We start from the raw sequence: 14,967 nt of genomic DNA, 5'->3' as shown, positions 1-14,967 counted from the left end.
TAGCTCAATTTATTCCACTTCAATACAATATTGTTGCTCCCTTGAAATCCTCTTGCTAGGGCAAAAAATTAATGCATTCTTTTGCAATCATCACCATAAAACCCTGCCATCTCTCATTTTCTCTCTTTACAAAACACGTTTAAAAAATAATTCTCTTGACTATATGCAACAAGCTATCTGGTGCTCCAAAACACCTTCTTCCTCCTCATGTTATCATGCACCAATTTCACACCCATCACAAAAACTAACCACAAACTCCACTTCATCTTTTGTCATGTGCAAGTTTCAATCTTTTTTTTCTTTTTCTTTTTTTTTTGTTTTGGTGGAAGAGGGAATTTGAGTCTAGGTCTAAACAAAAAAGAGAAGAAAGTGGTTTGGGATTTATAGTGGATCAAATAAAGAGAAGAGGAAATTAGAACATACCTTGAGATAAGAAAAAAGAACTTTAAATCAGCCAATCAAAGACCTTGGATGTATGTATAGACATAATAGGTATGAGTATAGAAATTTGGATTGAGTATAGAAACTTGTAGCTTGAGCTATATATATATATATATATATATATATATATATAATTTTAAATATTTATAATAAAATTTTAATATATAGATTTTTATTCCTTTTATTTTCTTTAAAATAAATTAAAATAATTCTATACTAATTTATTTTTTTAATACTTTGAATTTATTAATAATTTAAATTATTAATATATATAGATATAGATAGATATTTTTAAAAAAAATCCTATTTATTTCCAATATATATACATATAAATCTAAATATATATTTAATAGTAACTATGATCTTATCTAAGTCTAAATAAAGACCTTCTAAAACAATTATGAATAATACAATAAAAGGAAATATGATTCTCTTTACTCAAAGGAGTTATAGAAATACTTTAAAATTTTAAATATAGATGACTGATTATTTATGTGAAAAAATACAAGAGTTTTTTTTATTGACTATTCACTATATTACACCCACCATAAGCACTCATTTGAAAGCATACTTTTTGTATTTCTTAATTTTTTCATTACAATAAATATTAACAAATACTTAAATAAATAAACTTAATCTATACAAATAAATAATATTTTATACAAAAAGATGTTAAAAATATAATATAATATTAAGAAATATTCAAAGATAATACTTATGACATTTAGATTTAAGATAAATAAATAAATGAAATAATCAAAAAATATATAAAATTATATTAATGGAAAATAATTAAATTCAAATTAAAATATAAAAATATATTTAACTAATGATATTAACTTAATAAAAGAAGAATAAATTTATAAAGAAAATTATAACTTAACACATCATTACAATATTAATTTTTTATAATATCAAATTTAGAAATAAGTGTTAAATTTACATAAACTTTTTAAGTATAATAACCAAATTTATGCAAAATATTATTACAAAATAATATTTGATTATATCATTTGAAATTATACAAAAATAAGAAAACATATATACTTTAATTTGCTTAGAAGAAAATATTAGAATATTTTGCGAACTTAAATATTAGTGACTACATTCATGTAGCAAAATACAAGTTTTATTTAATAGACTCTTTAAAATGTTACTTCGTTATAAGCATTCATTTTGAATCATACTTATGAAAGTGCTTACTTTGTAAACTATAGAATTTATTATCTTTATTTAAAATATTGCATTATTACAATAAAATAAAATAAAATATGTTTATATATATATATATATATATATATATATGAAAGATACAATAGTTTAGTTTAAAATGATCTAACATTACACACATAAAAGTTAATGAATTTTTTTAATTAATTAATTGGTTAATTATTTAATAATCAAATACAACATATTGTATCTATGAGGCTGTAATTTAATAATAAAAAAGAAGTAAAATCCAAATAAAGAATGGATATTTATACTTCGTTTTTAAGATATTTAAAATAACTCAAGTTAAATTGCTATAATGCTATAGATCTTGAATTTAGATAAATTAAATAAAATATTGATTAATAGAAATGATTCTACTTGATAGTTAATGGAAAAAGACATATTATTACCACACAAAGTGTTTAAATTGTAAAAAAAATCTTTTGAATAAAATAATGTTAAATACCTTCAATCTTAACTATTACTTTCGCCAAAAAAAAATTTTAAGTTTATGGAAATAAAAGTAAAAATATTTGATCAATTTTTTATATATTTGATTGAATAAATAAATATATTACTTAAGTTGCATTCAATTAAATATTTCTATATCAAAAATATTTAAATTTATTAAATTAATGTATGTATATATGTATATATATAGTATGAAGAAAAATGTATTTGCTACAATATTCTTTGTCTATGTAAAAATAAAACAATGATAACTAATGCCAATGCTTTATCTAAAGATGGATTATACATTCAGCCTCAAGTGATAATAATTTGCAATTTTACTTGCATCACAAAAACACTAAAAAAAATCCAAGTTTGTTAAACAAAGAGAGAATTAAATACTGCTTGGGTGTTAAATTTAAATTAGATTCTCTAAAGTTTTAAAAAGTACAAACTTCCATAAAAGTTGAGTTTTGTATGTTTAAAAATATATAAAAAATCTAACACAATGTAAAATATGAAATATTAATTGATATATATATATATATATATATATTAATCAATTAATATTTCATATTTTACTATGTACAGCCACAATGCTACATGATAAACTTAGAAATGGACGATAATAAGAGCATACGAGCTGCAGATATAGACTAGAAAAAAACAACTCAGGGAAACAAGTTAAAAGTGGGGGAGGGAATAAGTGTCGGAAAGAGGATGATGGCAGTGTAATGCATTAACGATGCATCGAATGCGTTTAGCGATGCAATAAAATCACAAAACCAGGAGTGCGGACAATCCCGAAGGTTCGTTGCATTCTGCGGCTGCTAGTTTATCCTGTTTATGTCTGCTCCTACCTCATCGGTGCAGAAGGGAAAAACTTCCAGCTGTTGCTTGAATCTCACACCAACCACAGTCATGCCAATCCTTGAGAATACAACCGAACTCTGTTGAGAGAACGAAAGGAGGATCGAACCGCCCTGAGGGTGAAGAAACCAGTGGAGGATGATTGATCTACACTGAGGGAAGGGCTTAATTATAGACCTCAGTGCATAGTTTAAGAGTGAAAAGTTAGTTGTTAGAATAGCAGTACAAGTCAATAGAGTGTGGGGAGGAAAATGAACAAGACATGTGGAAGGGAGCGAGGATTGAAGAGTAGGATTAGGACTTAGATTTTCCCGAGGCAGGGCAACTAGTTTATGCAGGAGTTCAGGATTTAGTAGACCCGACATTACCACAAATTTGGAGCATTCACAGGTCAGGCCACGACTAGCGTGTATATCTGATTTGCTCCCTGACCGATTCCTTCGCCTATTCTCTCCCTGTTCCTGTCAACAAAGGTTCTTGCGAACATGAGCTAACCGGACTGTTGCTCCGAGCCGCCTCCACTAGAGTATTGTTGCTGCGAGCCTGTTGGCAATGCATACTGTTGTGGAGAGACCTGCCCAGCTACTTGTCCAGCAGATAGACTAGGAGATACACCTGCCCACAACCAATCCCTCAACTTTTCAATTCCTTCACTAAAACAAACCGCCACTTGCAGCTCCAGGTTGGCATGCCAGCTACCATGCAGCAACAAGCAACTATGAAGGACTAAGAAGGTAGCAGACGCAAGTATGGCCTCCGTACATCTCGTTGAGAGAGTACGTTGAAAATCAAAACCCACTTGCTGGTGCGCCGAGGTACAGCGTAACAAAAAAGTGCTCATGGAAAGTGTTTCGGAATGTGCTTTTACAACAATCCTCTTAATTATCAAAAGAGAGCCCGAGATGGTGAGCCCCAAATGATGAGCAATGTTGCAGCGTCTCTAAAATTTACAGCCCTAACCTATCTTGTACACCTAGCATCATCACAGTAATAGAGACTAACAAATGCTTGACTGTAGAAAGTAGGGTAAGTTTAAGGTTATCTATCTGGTTGAATGACTCTTTCCTCTTAATGGATCTAATTCACAATATTTGACATCCTAGAACGAGACAGATACTAAGGCTAGACCCGTCATTGGGCTATTTTGAGAGTTTCAAGATGGGGTAACGTTGCAGAGGCGGGAGTCAAAGTTGATTGATGCTCTAGAGCTTGCCACTGCAACAACCCAATTTCGCTGTCTGTTGAACAAAATTGACTTGTAAGATTTGGAACAAGAAAAACATAGAAGAAATTAGGACTTGAAGACCAACACCTGGGTAATACGGTCAACCGGGCGTAGACAAGTGTGCAACCGGCGTTCAATACTAAGCTGGAAACAGCAACACCGCGACTACTAATTTTATGTGCACCGCCATACACACTGGGCAACAGTAAAACATTCTGAGAACGACTATTAGTAAACTACAACTACGGTCACATGATTGGACGGATTCTCAAGTCAACGAATGGTGCACTTCGCACCAGATTAAGTGAGAAGGGCGGCTGTACCTCCTGTAGGTGTCGATGTGGGAAGGGTGCCTGAGCCGCCATAAGCTGAGGTCAAAGGTGACAAACCGGCACCAGCAGGACCATACACCTGTGGTGCTTGAAAACCATACTGCGTGCCGGGATAAATAGGGCCTCCTTGTAGCGGTTGAGTCGTGAAGGATCCATAAGGATACACGGGACCTGATCCAGGACTAATAGCACCAGGTGCTCCATACATCTGTGGGTACTGTGGAGCGCCATACTGAAACAAATTCTGCGGAGCAGCACAGACGAGGTAATAATGAGTATGCAATGAATTCCAAGGCGCACTGAGTCTGTCCGTAAACATGTACAACTTGTACTGCACAAAATGTACCGCGGCCTACTCCGCTGGCGGGAAGGTTCTAATTAATAAGTTTTCTTTTTCTTTTTCTTTTTTCTTTTTTTCTTGTTTAACCCCAATATAGACGGATGAAGGTAATGTCGAGGATATAGATCCAGCCCTCCAAGTCCCGTATTCTATAAAAACGCCATCATGCAGAACACCGTAGAAAGAGTTGAAGGAATACACGCACCGGAGGATAGCTAGCGTAGTCTTGAGGGTATTGCGGATACCTGATGTAACAGACAAACACACAGAGATCTCTATTAGGTCCAGCCTTTGCCTTGCGGCTATGAGCGGAGTGCACCGTTGTTCTCCATTTGTGCAGAATGAAAGGTATCATGAAGAGCTTCCGAGACTGCCCTTGTGTTACAACATATATCAATGCGAGAGCACCTGAAGTGGTTAGACACAGAGGGTTAAGTGTCCTCGTTCCATACAACCCATAATTAACCATCGCTCAAACTATGCTTTTAAGATCCGAAAACAAGTAAAGGACCAAACGGAGGATACGCGACTTCGCTGTAGCTAAAGCCTCGGCTTGGTATTACATCAGCAAACATGGGCCTTAGTGAAAAACGAAGCTACTGCATTCTCCAGCCAGCGATCCCAATCGCTGTAAATAATTATATCCTAATCCTTTAAAATCAAACAAAGAGGCACGAAAAAAAGTGCTTGCAACTCAAAGAATAAATGACTGTTCAATCTTTTCAGAATACTGTTTACCAATAAAGAGCAACACACAAGATGTACGTATAACAATATTGTGCATTGGATAACATACCCGCCGAAAGGAGGATAAAATGTTCCTGGCGATGGATGACCGTAAGGCGAACCAGGTTGGGGAAATGATCCAGCACCAGTGAAACCGGGCCCTCCCTGCTGAGGGCCTGCAGGAACCGGTCGAAATCGATTGCCTGAGGTGGATTAGAAATTGTCCTCGTCAGTTTATCTCAACTCCTGATTTTAATCTGCACCTTAAGGTACAATGTGATACCCCTAGCTTTTCACCCTAGTTTCTGAGAGAACCCAGTAAGTTGACAATCAAACTATAGCCCAGGATCCTGAGCCAACGAAGTCACTCTTAATCGTGTTTGTGAGTACCCACGGGGACAGCAAACTCTCTATTCATAGAATTTTAATACAGAATGCCGCGTTGTAACCAACATTTACGAGAGCAGGACTGTAATGAGATTTAAACCTAATACACAACTAATTAACATATCTGTCCTGCACGATCAGGCTTAGGAATTTTACTGAACACAAACAAACCTTCCCCGAAAAACATTCAAAAAATATAAGTTGCAAATAAAAAGTGTGTAAATAGAGTCAGTTGGTTATACCATGCTGCCCATGAGGACGATGGCGGTGAGCGCCCAAAGAGGCCAAATTGCAATTGGCTCTTCTACCATCTATAATTGGGGTAGCGTCTTCACAAGCTTTCTTTGCTGATTCTGAATCCCTGAAGGTAACCTGAACGAACACAGCACTGTCTCAGTCATTGCAGGAGTTATACAGCTGTTTAAGTACAGTCGTACCAGTGAAGACAGGGTTGTATCCTTAGAATCTATATGAACCCACACGCTTGCTCTCCCTGTAACTCCAGCTTCGACCACTGATCGTCCAAACGTGAACAATTAGAATAATTTCGTTGGCGATTGGACATCTCTACCAGCCGGGTTCTCATGGGCGTAAAGATATTCACTCATGACTACCTATATAAGTCGCATGCCTGCATGCGTCTCCAAAACAATGCAGACTCCGAATCCTTCAGCGGGTCCAACTCATAGCGTTGTTCTCAGTCTGCATCCATTCTCCCACCACCAATCTAGCCCGGAAGACCGTAACAGATCGAGAATGTGCATCACTATTTGTTTCCTCCACACGAAAAGAACGATACAGGACTGATTTTCGTCCTCAAAACAAAGCCAAGGACATAAATGTAGTCGGGGGGAGTCGGGGGAATTTAAACTTCTGCACTTGCGGAAAACAAAGACTGGGATGAAACGAGTTTTATCGCACGATGGACCTGGTTATATTACGAAGTCAAAAGAAAAAGCCCCTTTCTCAAATGAAAATGTACGTTTTCACTTGATCCCTAGGCTGCTGTAGAAACGCCCCAATCCATTGGAAGCATTATTACGTTCTAAACACCAGAGTCGCTTCTAAACGGCTGTAAAACTTCCTGCTTTCAAAATAAAGACCGCGACACGAACAGTAGTAGGTCAACGTCTAAGCGTGCGTTTTTCAGTCGACGGTTAGAAGACTGAGGAGGATACGAAAAAGCTTAGTTGCGTGGAGGAAATATTAAAACTGAAGATGAGGAAAGTTGTGCAGTACACAGCTGCGTATGCAGACGAAAAACCACCATACCCAACTAGTACCTAGATACAGCATGGAGACTACGTATAAACGCCAAGTCCAATATCTGAAAGAAGATGAGACTCAGATAGGGACTTATTGGTATCGAGAGTCTTCTTTGACAGTAAACCATTAAATGGTTTCAGAACAAGCCTTTTTCTTCTACAGATAATTATCGTAGTGCCGATCCAATAGGATGCGATCGATGCGGGCATTGTCTATCATTCCAGCCCAGTCACCTGCGTTTTAATAAGGTGTTGCATCGGGCTCGATAAGCAGGCAGTATAGTAGCTCTTCAACAAAACAAAAGATCCGCCAGTCACCGCGAAAGAAACAAAGCCCCAGGTTATTTGAGAGTAAAGGTCCTGTGACAAGGGAGTACTCACAAAGCCATAGCCCTTGGATCTGCCAGTGTTTTTATCCGTGATAACCACAGCTTCCAATATGTCACCAAACTGTTCGAAATGACGACGCATGGTATCTCTTTGCGTCTCCCATGCTAGCCCGCCTACGAACACCTTCGTGAAAGTAGTATCGCCAAACTGGTTTCCCAAAGCGCCTGAACCTGTCCCACCCCCACCTGTCTGCTGGGCCATGGCAGGCGTTCTTCTATGTGATATTATTTGATGTACTATACAGTCTGGAGGACTCTAACTGCCTGTACAACCCGTCAGAGAATGATCAGCACGAGATCCTCAACTCCTGACTCCTCGAGTCCTTCAAGATTTCCTTGTTAGAGACTGAATTAAAGAATGCTTGTGATCTTTCAGGATTCACTATTTATTCTCCGGTGGACATGGTTTCCTTGTAGACAATATGCGGAGCCCCCTGGAGCTGCAACAGCACAACGAACGTTGTCAACTTCCGAAGGTAGTAATTTAGCAACATGTGCGACATGCACACCGAGCTCCGCTCAAAAATCAACTCGGAGTTCACAATCTTCCAAAGCAAAAGGCTGGAAATGGGAAAATCAGTGCTTAGAAATAAATCAAAAAATAAAGGTTAAAAAAAAAAAAAAAAAAAAAAAAAAAAATCTTCCACAGTTTCAAACTGCGAAAGTTGCTATTGCGAACTACGGACTACTCGACGCCGAAAGAAGCTATGTCAACTTCTGCGGACCTAGACGATCAAAAGGAGGAATGAGCGGTGTTCTAGTTATTGGACTTAAAACGTAAAACACTTCCGCTTCTCTTCGTGATACCGCAAAAAACGGTCCCTAGAAGAAGCAAACCAAAACCTCATAGGTTGAGCCATCGGAGGAGGGATACGAGTAGGGACACCAAGGGGCCACTGAGAAATCCAAGCCACACTCGGTCCAACAAATCTCCTCCGACGTGTCTCTCTCACCCAAGCCAAGTGAACCGAAATTAAAACCCGATCAGACAGACAGTGAACACGAAACCCGTACAAGGATCGGCATAAAGTGCTGCGAGACAAAGAGGAGTTGCGGACAGCCTTCCTCAAATACCCGGCCTTTGCATACTACTCAGACCATTCCTGGTACAACCACCAGGAGTGAGGAGAGCGTCGAAATTACGCAAAACGAGCCACACCAACACTCCTTGTCACCACTCTGAGAATCCAAGCTCGCGATCGAAGGCTCGCCTCAGCAGGAAAAAACGACACGAACACTTACAAAAGCATATCAAAAAAAAAATCTTCGAGATCGAAGAACACAGCCAGGAGGGAAAGAAAAACAAAAAAAAAAAAAAAAAAAAAAAAAAAAAAACTCGTCGCACACGCGCGACTCAAACGGGCTCGAAAGAAGAAAAAAAAAAAACAGCGCAAGCGACCTCAGGGGGAAGAAAACCAAAAAAACAAAACAAAAAACAAAAATAACAAAAATAAAAACAAGGACACCTCTTCTTCCACTGGCACACAGACACACTCGACTCGAAGAATAAGATTAGAAAGAATCCGTAACGACGCTTATGGAGTTGCCATAATCCATACCTTGGTCTACGACGACGACAACACCAGGTACTCTCACACACGCCGCACTCTCTCTCCCTCACTCTCTCTCAATCTCTCACTCACACACACTCTCTCTCTCACACACACACACAGCAGTCGAAAACAAGTAACAGTGCTGCTGCTGCTGCTGCTGCTGCTGCCACAGCGGAAAGTGTTAAAGCCCCGTCTCTGTCGCTCTCTCGTGCGCAGGCCGGGTCTCCTCCTCCTCGATGGGGCAGCAGCAGGCAGCATCCCCATCCCCGCTCAGGAGACTACTACCACCACCACCACGCCGGACGCACGGGTGCCCCAGCCAGCACGGGTAGCGAACGTCGCGCAGAGAATCGCGGGCCCAGAGCGAATGCTGGACTAGGCAGGCAGGGGGATGGATCCTCTCCCACTCTCCCTTCGCAGTAACCCTGCCACCGCGCCAGGCTGGGCGGGTGGGTGCGTGGGTGGGTCAGGGTCATCTATGCCCGGGTCGGGTCGGGGCCAGGTCATGACGACGGGTGTGGCAATGACCTGCCTGGCAATGCGGATGAGAGCACTGGGACCCGCAAGGATGCAGGCCCACTGCGGCTGCAACGAAGTCGGCGCGCAGTGCTGGCACCCGATAAGTCGCAACAAGATGCCCCTCATTCTCGGTTCTAGTCCGTCGGATTCGGATCGGAAGGCGTGCCCTCCCGCAGCCTGCTTCTGTAGTGGATAGGATAAGTGTGCCATCCTGGCGAGCTAGATAAGATTTCCCCCTCCCTCTCTCTTGTTTCTTCTGTCTCGCTTTCTCCCTCCCTTTCTTCCTTTCCCCGTCTGCCCATGCTCTCTCTCTCTCTCTCTCTCTCTCTCTCTCACTCTCTGGTCTCGCGTGTACGCGAGGTCGCTAGCAGGCAGTGAGTGAGTGAGTTGCTTCGACGGGTTTCGGGTCGCTGCTTCCTTCCATTCCGGCGCCCGTGGTGTCCAGCTTCGGGGAGCTCTCTGTCTCTCTGTCTCTCTCTATAGCTAGCAACTAACTCCGAGGCCCATATTGGATTTAGAGGTGGTGGAAAAGTGAGGTAACGGAGGTGGTGGTGGTGGGGGTCCCCGACCCCACTCCCCTATGCCACCTCAGCTGACCACCTTGTGGGATATTGTCGAGTTGGGCATTCCCCCTTAACCTCCATGATGACTATGAATCCCCCTCACACGCTTGCGTGGCGGGCATTTTCACGCGGGAATGACACATCGAACTCCCGCGCTTGTGTCCAAGCTTGTGTGCCTGCAGTCTCTCCCACACACAACTCGATAATTTTTTCATTTGTTTAATAAGCAAGTAATAAGTAACTTAGATCATCACAATGATGTACTCAAATATAAAAAATAAAATATGCAAGTATGACTTAAAATTCAAAATATGTTTAACAATTGTATTTGCTTAAAGTAACATATATATTTAAATATGTACATATATATATATATATACATAACAGAGATAACATTAAAATATTTATCACAGTAATTTTAATTATCACTCGAAATATATATATATATATATATATATACATAAAATAATACATACATATATACATGTTAACACAAACATCAAAAAATTATGATTCTGATTTTGAAAAAAAAAAATGGTACAAATTGTAGGCCTAAACAAAATTGTGGTTTCTAATAAGGGTGCTATTGAGTTTTAATACAACATAGTTTTAAAAACTTTCAATCAAAACACAGGTCCTTCAAATCTTTCCAGATAGAACACTATTAGAACAATAAGATTTAAATGAATGCCTTGTATTTGTAGTGTACAAACACAAATTATTTTAGAAAAATATTTTATTGTTAGATTATGTATTAAATCCTATAAATTGATTCATTTAAAGGGAATGATTATTTGTTGTATATGTCAAATGATGGTTATGAAGTTTTACAAAAATAATATACATAAATAAATTGAGATTTATATATATTTTTTGAATAATATTACTTAAAAATCAATAACAAAAACTATAAATAAATAAAAAGATACTATTGGTACTCAGCAGACATCTAAATAAAAACTTTCTAATCATGTTTGTTATTTCGAATAATAAGATGTAATGTACAATCATTAAAAAGTTTGAAAACTCGTAACTAATATATTAGTTACAAAAAAAAAATGTTTTAGTTTATCATTAGTATTGTAAATACATATGTCATCTTTATACACTTCATTCGCAGTTCTAAATCTACTTTGATTTTTAATACTTCTTTTGAAAATAACAATATCAAACCTCATACTTTTTTATTGTAAAGTCTTTTTTGGAAAAGGAAAAAAAAGTTAAATTTGATATTATTTAAGCAACATTTAAACAATAGATAATAACATAAAATTCCATAAAATAAACTATCCAATGCTTAATAATTAAATTTATAAACGATATTTTATATTAAAATCATATATATCCAAACAATAGATTTATTTTATTTCATGTTTTGTAATAATTTTACACTAATGGTTTAAAAATAATTAAAATAATTTAACATTACAAAGACTAATAAGTTTCTTATATAAAATTAACCATGAATAAAAAAAATTAACAAAGGATAAGACTTAATTGATAATATTATATAATCATAAATAAAAAACAATTTTATAATAATTTATATAAGAAAACTCATTTTAAAACTTAAAATGTAAAACTTCATGTTTATTTTTATGTTAAAAAAACTTGATTTATAAAATAACATAGAATTCGTACAAAGATCTAACAGTTGTTATTTTTGACGAAAATGTTAGGCAGTCTTTTTAGGTAATTTAGTACTTTCATAATTAATCTTATACTGATTCGATACTAAATGTTGGAAATTTTAATAGAATTGTAATCTTCAAGTTACTATTGATAATAATTTATCATAAAGATTAAAATTTTCTTAAAATATTTTTTTACTTAAATGAAATTTATTTACTTGTAAATTATAATTTCTGTAATCTTTTTAATGTTTTTAGATTTCAATGTTTGATATAAAATAGTCCAAAAATTCTGTAAGTTATTGTAAAACATTAACTGATGGAAACAAATTTTGGTAAAATACATGTTTTATCTGTTTTTTAACATCAAATGTACATGATTTTTGAACATTTTGATCTAATAACATTACAATGTGTAGTATTTGAATAAGTGACTATATTTATGTCTAAATATCCTTGAAAGTTGTTATTTAAGATGAATTAGAAAATTTTCAATAAGCTTGTAAGTTCTAGAACATTGCATTATGTTCAAAGAGTTTATAACTTGGCAAACGAATGCAATTAAAGTACAAAATAATAATGAATATATAGTGTATGTATAGGCATGTGCAGAGTGTAGTTTTACTGTTAAGTTGGTAGATATATTTAAGCTGCTAAGATGTACATGGCTTGATGGAATATATATATATATATATATATATATATATTAAAAATTAAAACGAAACTAAAACAGTGTGATTATGCAGCATTCTTAAAAGAATGTTGCGCAATAATTTATTGTTAAATTGTATAAATATTAAAACTACGGTCTTGGTGAGAATTAAAGAGAGTTTTTAAATAGTAAAAAATGTTGTACGAATCTGTGTGCAAAATAAATCGAAACCAAATCAGATCAATAAGATTTAAGTAGATAATTGGCCAACATACGAATTAACTGTTATATGTGTGTGTGTGTGTATATATATATATATATATATATTTAAAAATCTCGTTGTTGCTTGGAAGTCTAAAATTTAATTTTATAGGAATTTAGAAAATAATTGTTGTTGAGTTTTATTATAGGAAATATCAATTAAATTTAACTAAATTCAATATTTCTCGAAACAAATTAAAAATCGAGCTGAGATCTAAAACATCATAAGAAAAATTGATATCATTATAAAATTTAATTTAAAATTTAAAATTTAAATACCAGAAATATTTCATCAATCAATCCGTTATTAATTTTACCAAAATAACAGCACTAAAAATATCATAAGTTGGTACTAAGAGTTGGTACAAAATTTTGATATCAAGTTTTATTTTTCAAATTTTATGTAAAGTAAATGAATGATATATAATAAACTACAAAGAATAATTTAGAACTCTGAAAAGATTAAAAATAAAATTATAAAAATGATCATATTAAAATAATAACAACACACAATATTCTAATTCGAAGTGTTATAATGTTACAATTAATTTCAGTTCTGAAATGCCCTATAGGATGTATTTATTTGTGCTCATTTTTTCTTATGTTTTATAATTACAAAACATAAAAAAAAAAGGTTTTAATTTAAAAAGATGTTTATGATTAACAACATATATTCTTTAAATTCGTGTTTGAGCTATTTTGTAATTTTGAAATACAGTTTTAAATTTCAAAATAATAAATAAAACTATAAAAATAATTTAATACTAAACAGAATCAGCTAATGTTGCTGTAAACTATTTTAAAGTATGAGTATCAGTTCAACAGAAAAGTTAATTTGAATATCCATTCCTGTTTCTATTAATGATTTGTTCTTCAGAATTAAAAGAAGACTAGTATTGTAAAATTAAAAGATTATGATTTATTGCAATTTTATAATACTTGCTTGATATAAACAAGGTTAAACATATGACAATAATCTCATAACGGTCAAAATAAAAGATAAAATTTTATATTTTCATAAATGTACTCAAAAAATCTACGTTGTAAGTTGTGGTAAGTGCTCAATTATGGTAATAGATACAAACAAGCTCTTCTAATGAATAACAAATTTGTTTAATGTAAAACAATTGTTATGAAACCATCTAAAACTGTATCCCATATTATGGGGTACACACACACACACACACACACATATATATATATATATATATATAACAAATGAACCCATAAATGATAAAGGAAAAAAAAAAAAAAAAAAAAAAAAAAAGGGGGGGGGGGAAGAGAAGAGAATAAGTAAACAAATAAACAAACAGAGGCAAAGGATTGCATGACTCCATCTGGCGTTTTTTTTTTTTTTTTTTTTTTTTTTTTTTTATGGTTTTCTGTGTAGTAGCATTGAAGAGCATTTGGCTGACGTGGCGAGGGTCTAGGGTTCAAGTCAACTAATAACTGGCTTTGATTCCACAGGTGGGCATTTCAGACATCTGTGACCCTTCTTTTTACTTTCCTTTTAAATTATTATGATAGTAATAAAATTTATTATTATTATTATTATATCCAACGTATATATATATATATATATATATATATCCTCACCATGGCATTACAAAATAATAGTTTGATACTATTGCCATGTGAAGGGTGGAAACCTTTGGAAATAGAATACATGTGGTTTTTTTTTTTTTTTTTTTTTTTTTTTTTGTTGGTTTGGTTTGTCGGTGAGCATGGAGTTCAAATTGTGAATTTGATGAATCTCCTACTGCTGATTGTAACATAGAAAACACAATAAATTAAATGGTATCTAACTGAGTTTTTACTTAATTTTTTTACTGATTTCTAATCTTATCTAATTTTTTGTATACAATTGATAATAGAATTCTGGATGGTTTTATTTTTTTATTTTTATTATAATGCTCTTACTGTTTTTATGTATTTTATCAATATGGTATCTTTAAAGTTGTGCATTTTACACTTGTAATTTGGTTTTGATCTTGTGTTGAAAACAGTACATTGTAAACTGCTCAACCACACCACTTAAAATAATAATAAAAATAATGATAATAACTTAAAGATTTTAAGATAAATAATAATGCAATACTTCAAAGTAAAATTGTGGCATTGTTTTCAGTGTCATGGTTTGAAAAGCAATTT

At 34.6% G+C, this 14,967-nt stretch overlaps 1 protein-coding gene across 8 annotated transcripts; it reads right to left on the bottom strand.

Annotated features, from left to right (window-relative positions):
• Positions 1-2,810: 2,810 nt before the first annotated feature.
• LOC112291351 (uncharacterized) lies at positions 2,811-9,334 on the bottom strand. Of its 8 annotated transcripts, none has more exons than XM_024538619.3 (7): positions 9,197-9,334; positions 7,630-8,077; positions 6,226-6,355; positions 5,667-5,799; positions 5,076-5,278; positions 4,522-4,774; positions 2,811-3,588 (listed from the first exon to the last, which is right to left on the bottom strand). In XM_024538619.3, exons 3-7 carry the CDS (start codon positions 6,292-6,294, stop codon positions 3,464-3,466), a joined length of 783 nt encoding a protein of 260 aa, XP_024394387.1. In that variant the 5' UTR covers positions 6,295-6,355; positions 7,630-8,077; positions 9,197-9,334; the 3' UTR covers positions 2,811-3,463. The 8 variants fall into 8 exon arrangements, with proteins under 8 accessions (XP_024394387.1, XP_024394383.1, XP_024394390.1 ...); XM_024538615.3 differs by having other exon boundaries at positions 5,076-5,115; XM_024538622.3 differs by having other exon boundaries at positions 5,667-5,772.
• Positions 9,335-14,967: the final 5,633 nt, after the last annotated feature.

Source organism: Physcomitrium patens, chromosome 14 (assembly GCF_059467195.1).
Source record: "Physcomitrium patens ecotype Gransden chromosome 14, ASM5946719v1, whole genome shotgun sequence".
In the NCBI taxonomy this organism is placed as follows: domain Eukaryota; kingdom Viridiplantae; phylum Streptophyta; class Bryopsida; order Funariales; family Funariaceae; genus Physcomitrium; species Physcomitrium patens.
Note: the sequence above shows the minus strand (reverse complement) of the source record. Positions and strands in the feature narration are given on the sequence as shown.

Bases quoted from the DNA above. Each gene is read 5' to 3' on its own strand.
- LOC112291351 (XM_024538615.3), bottom strand. From the start codon at position 7,839: ATGGCCCAGCAGACAGGTGGGGGTGGGACAGGTTCAGGCGCTTTGGGA. The intron at 6,356-7,629 runs GTGAGTACTCCC...GTGTTCGTTCAG, and splicing joins GATCCAAGGGCTATGGCTTT to GTTACCTTCAGGGATTCAGA. The intron at 5,800-6,225 runs GTATAACCAACT...AATCCACCTCAG, and splicing joins TCGTCCTCATGGGCAGCATG to GCAATCGATTTCGACCGGTT.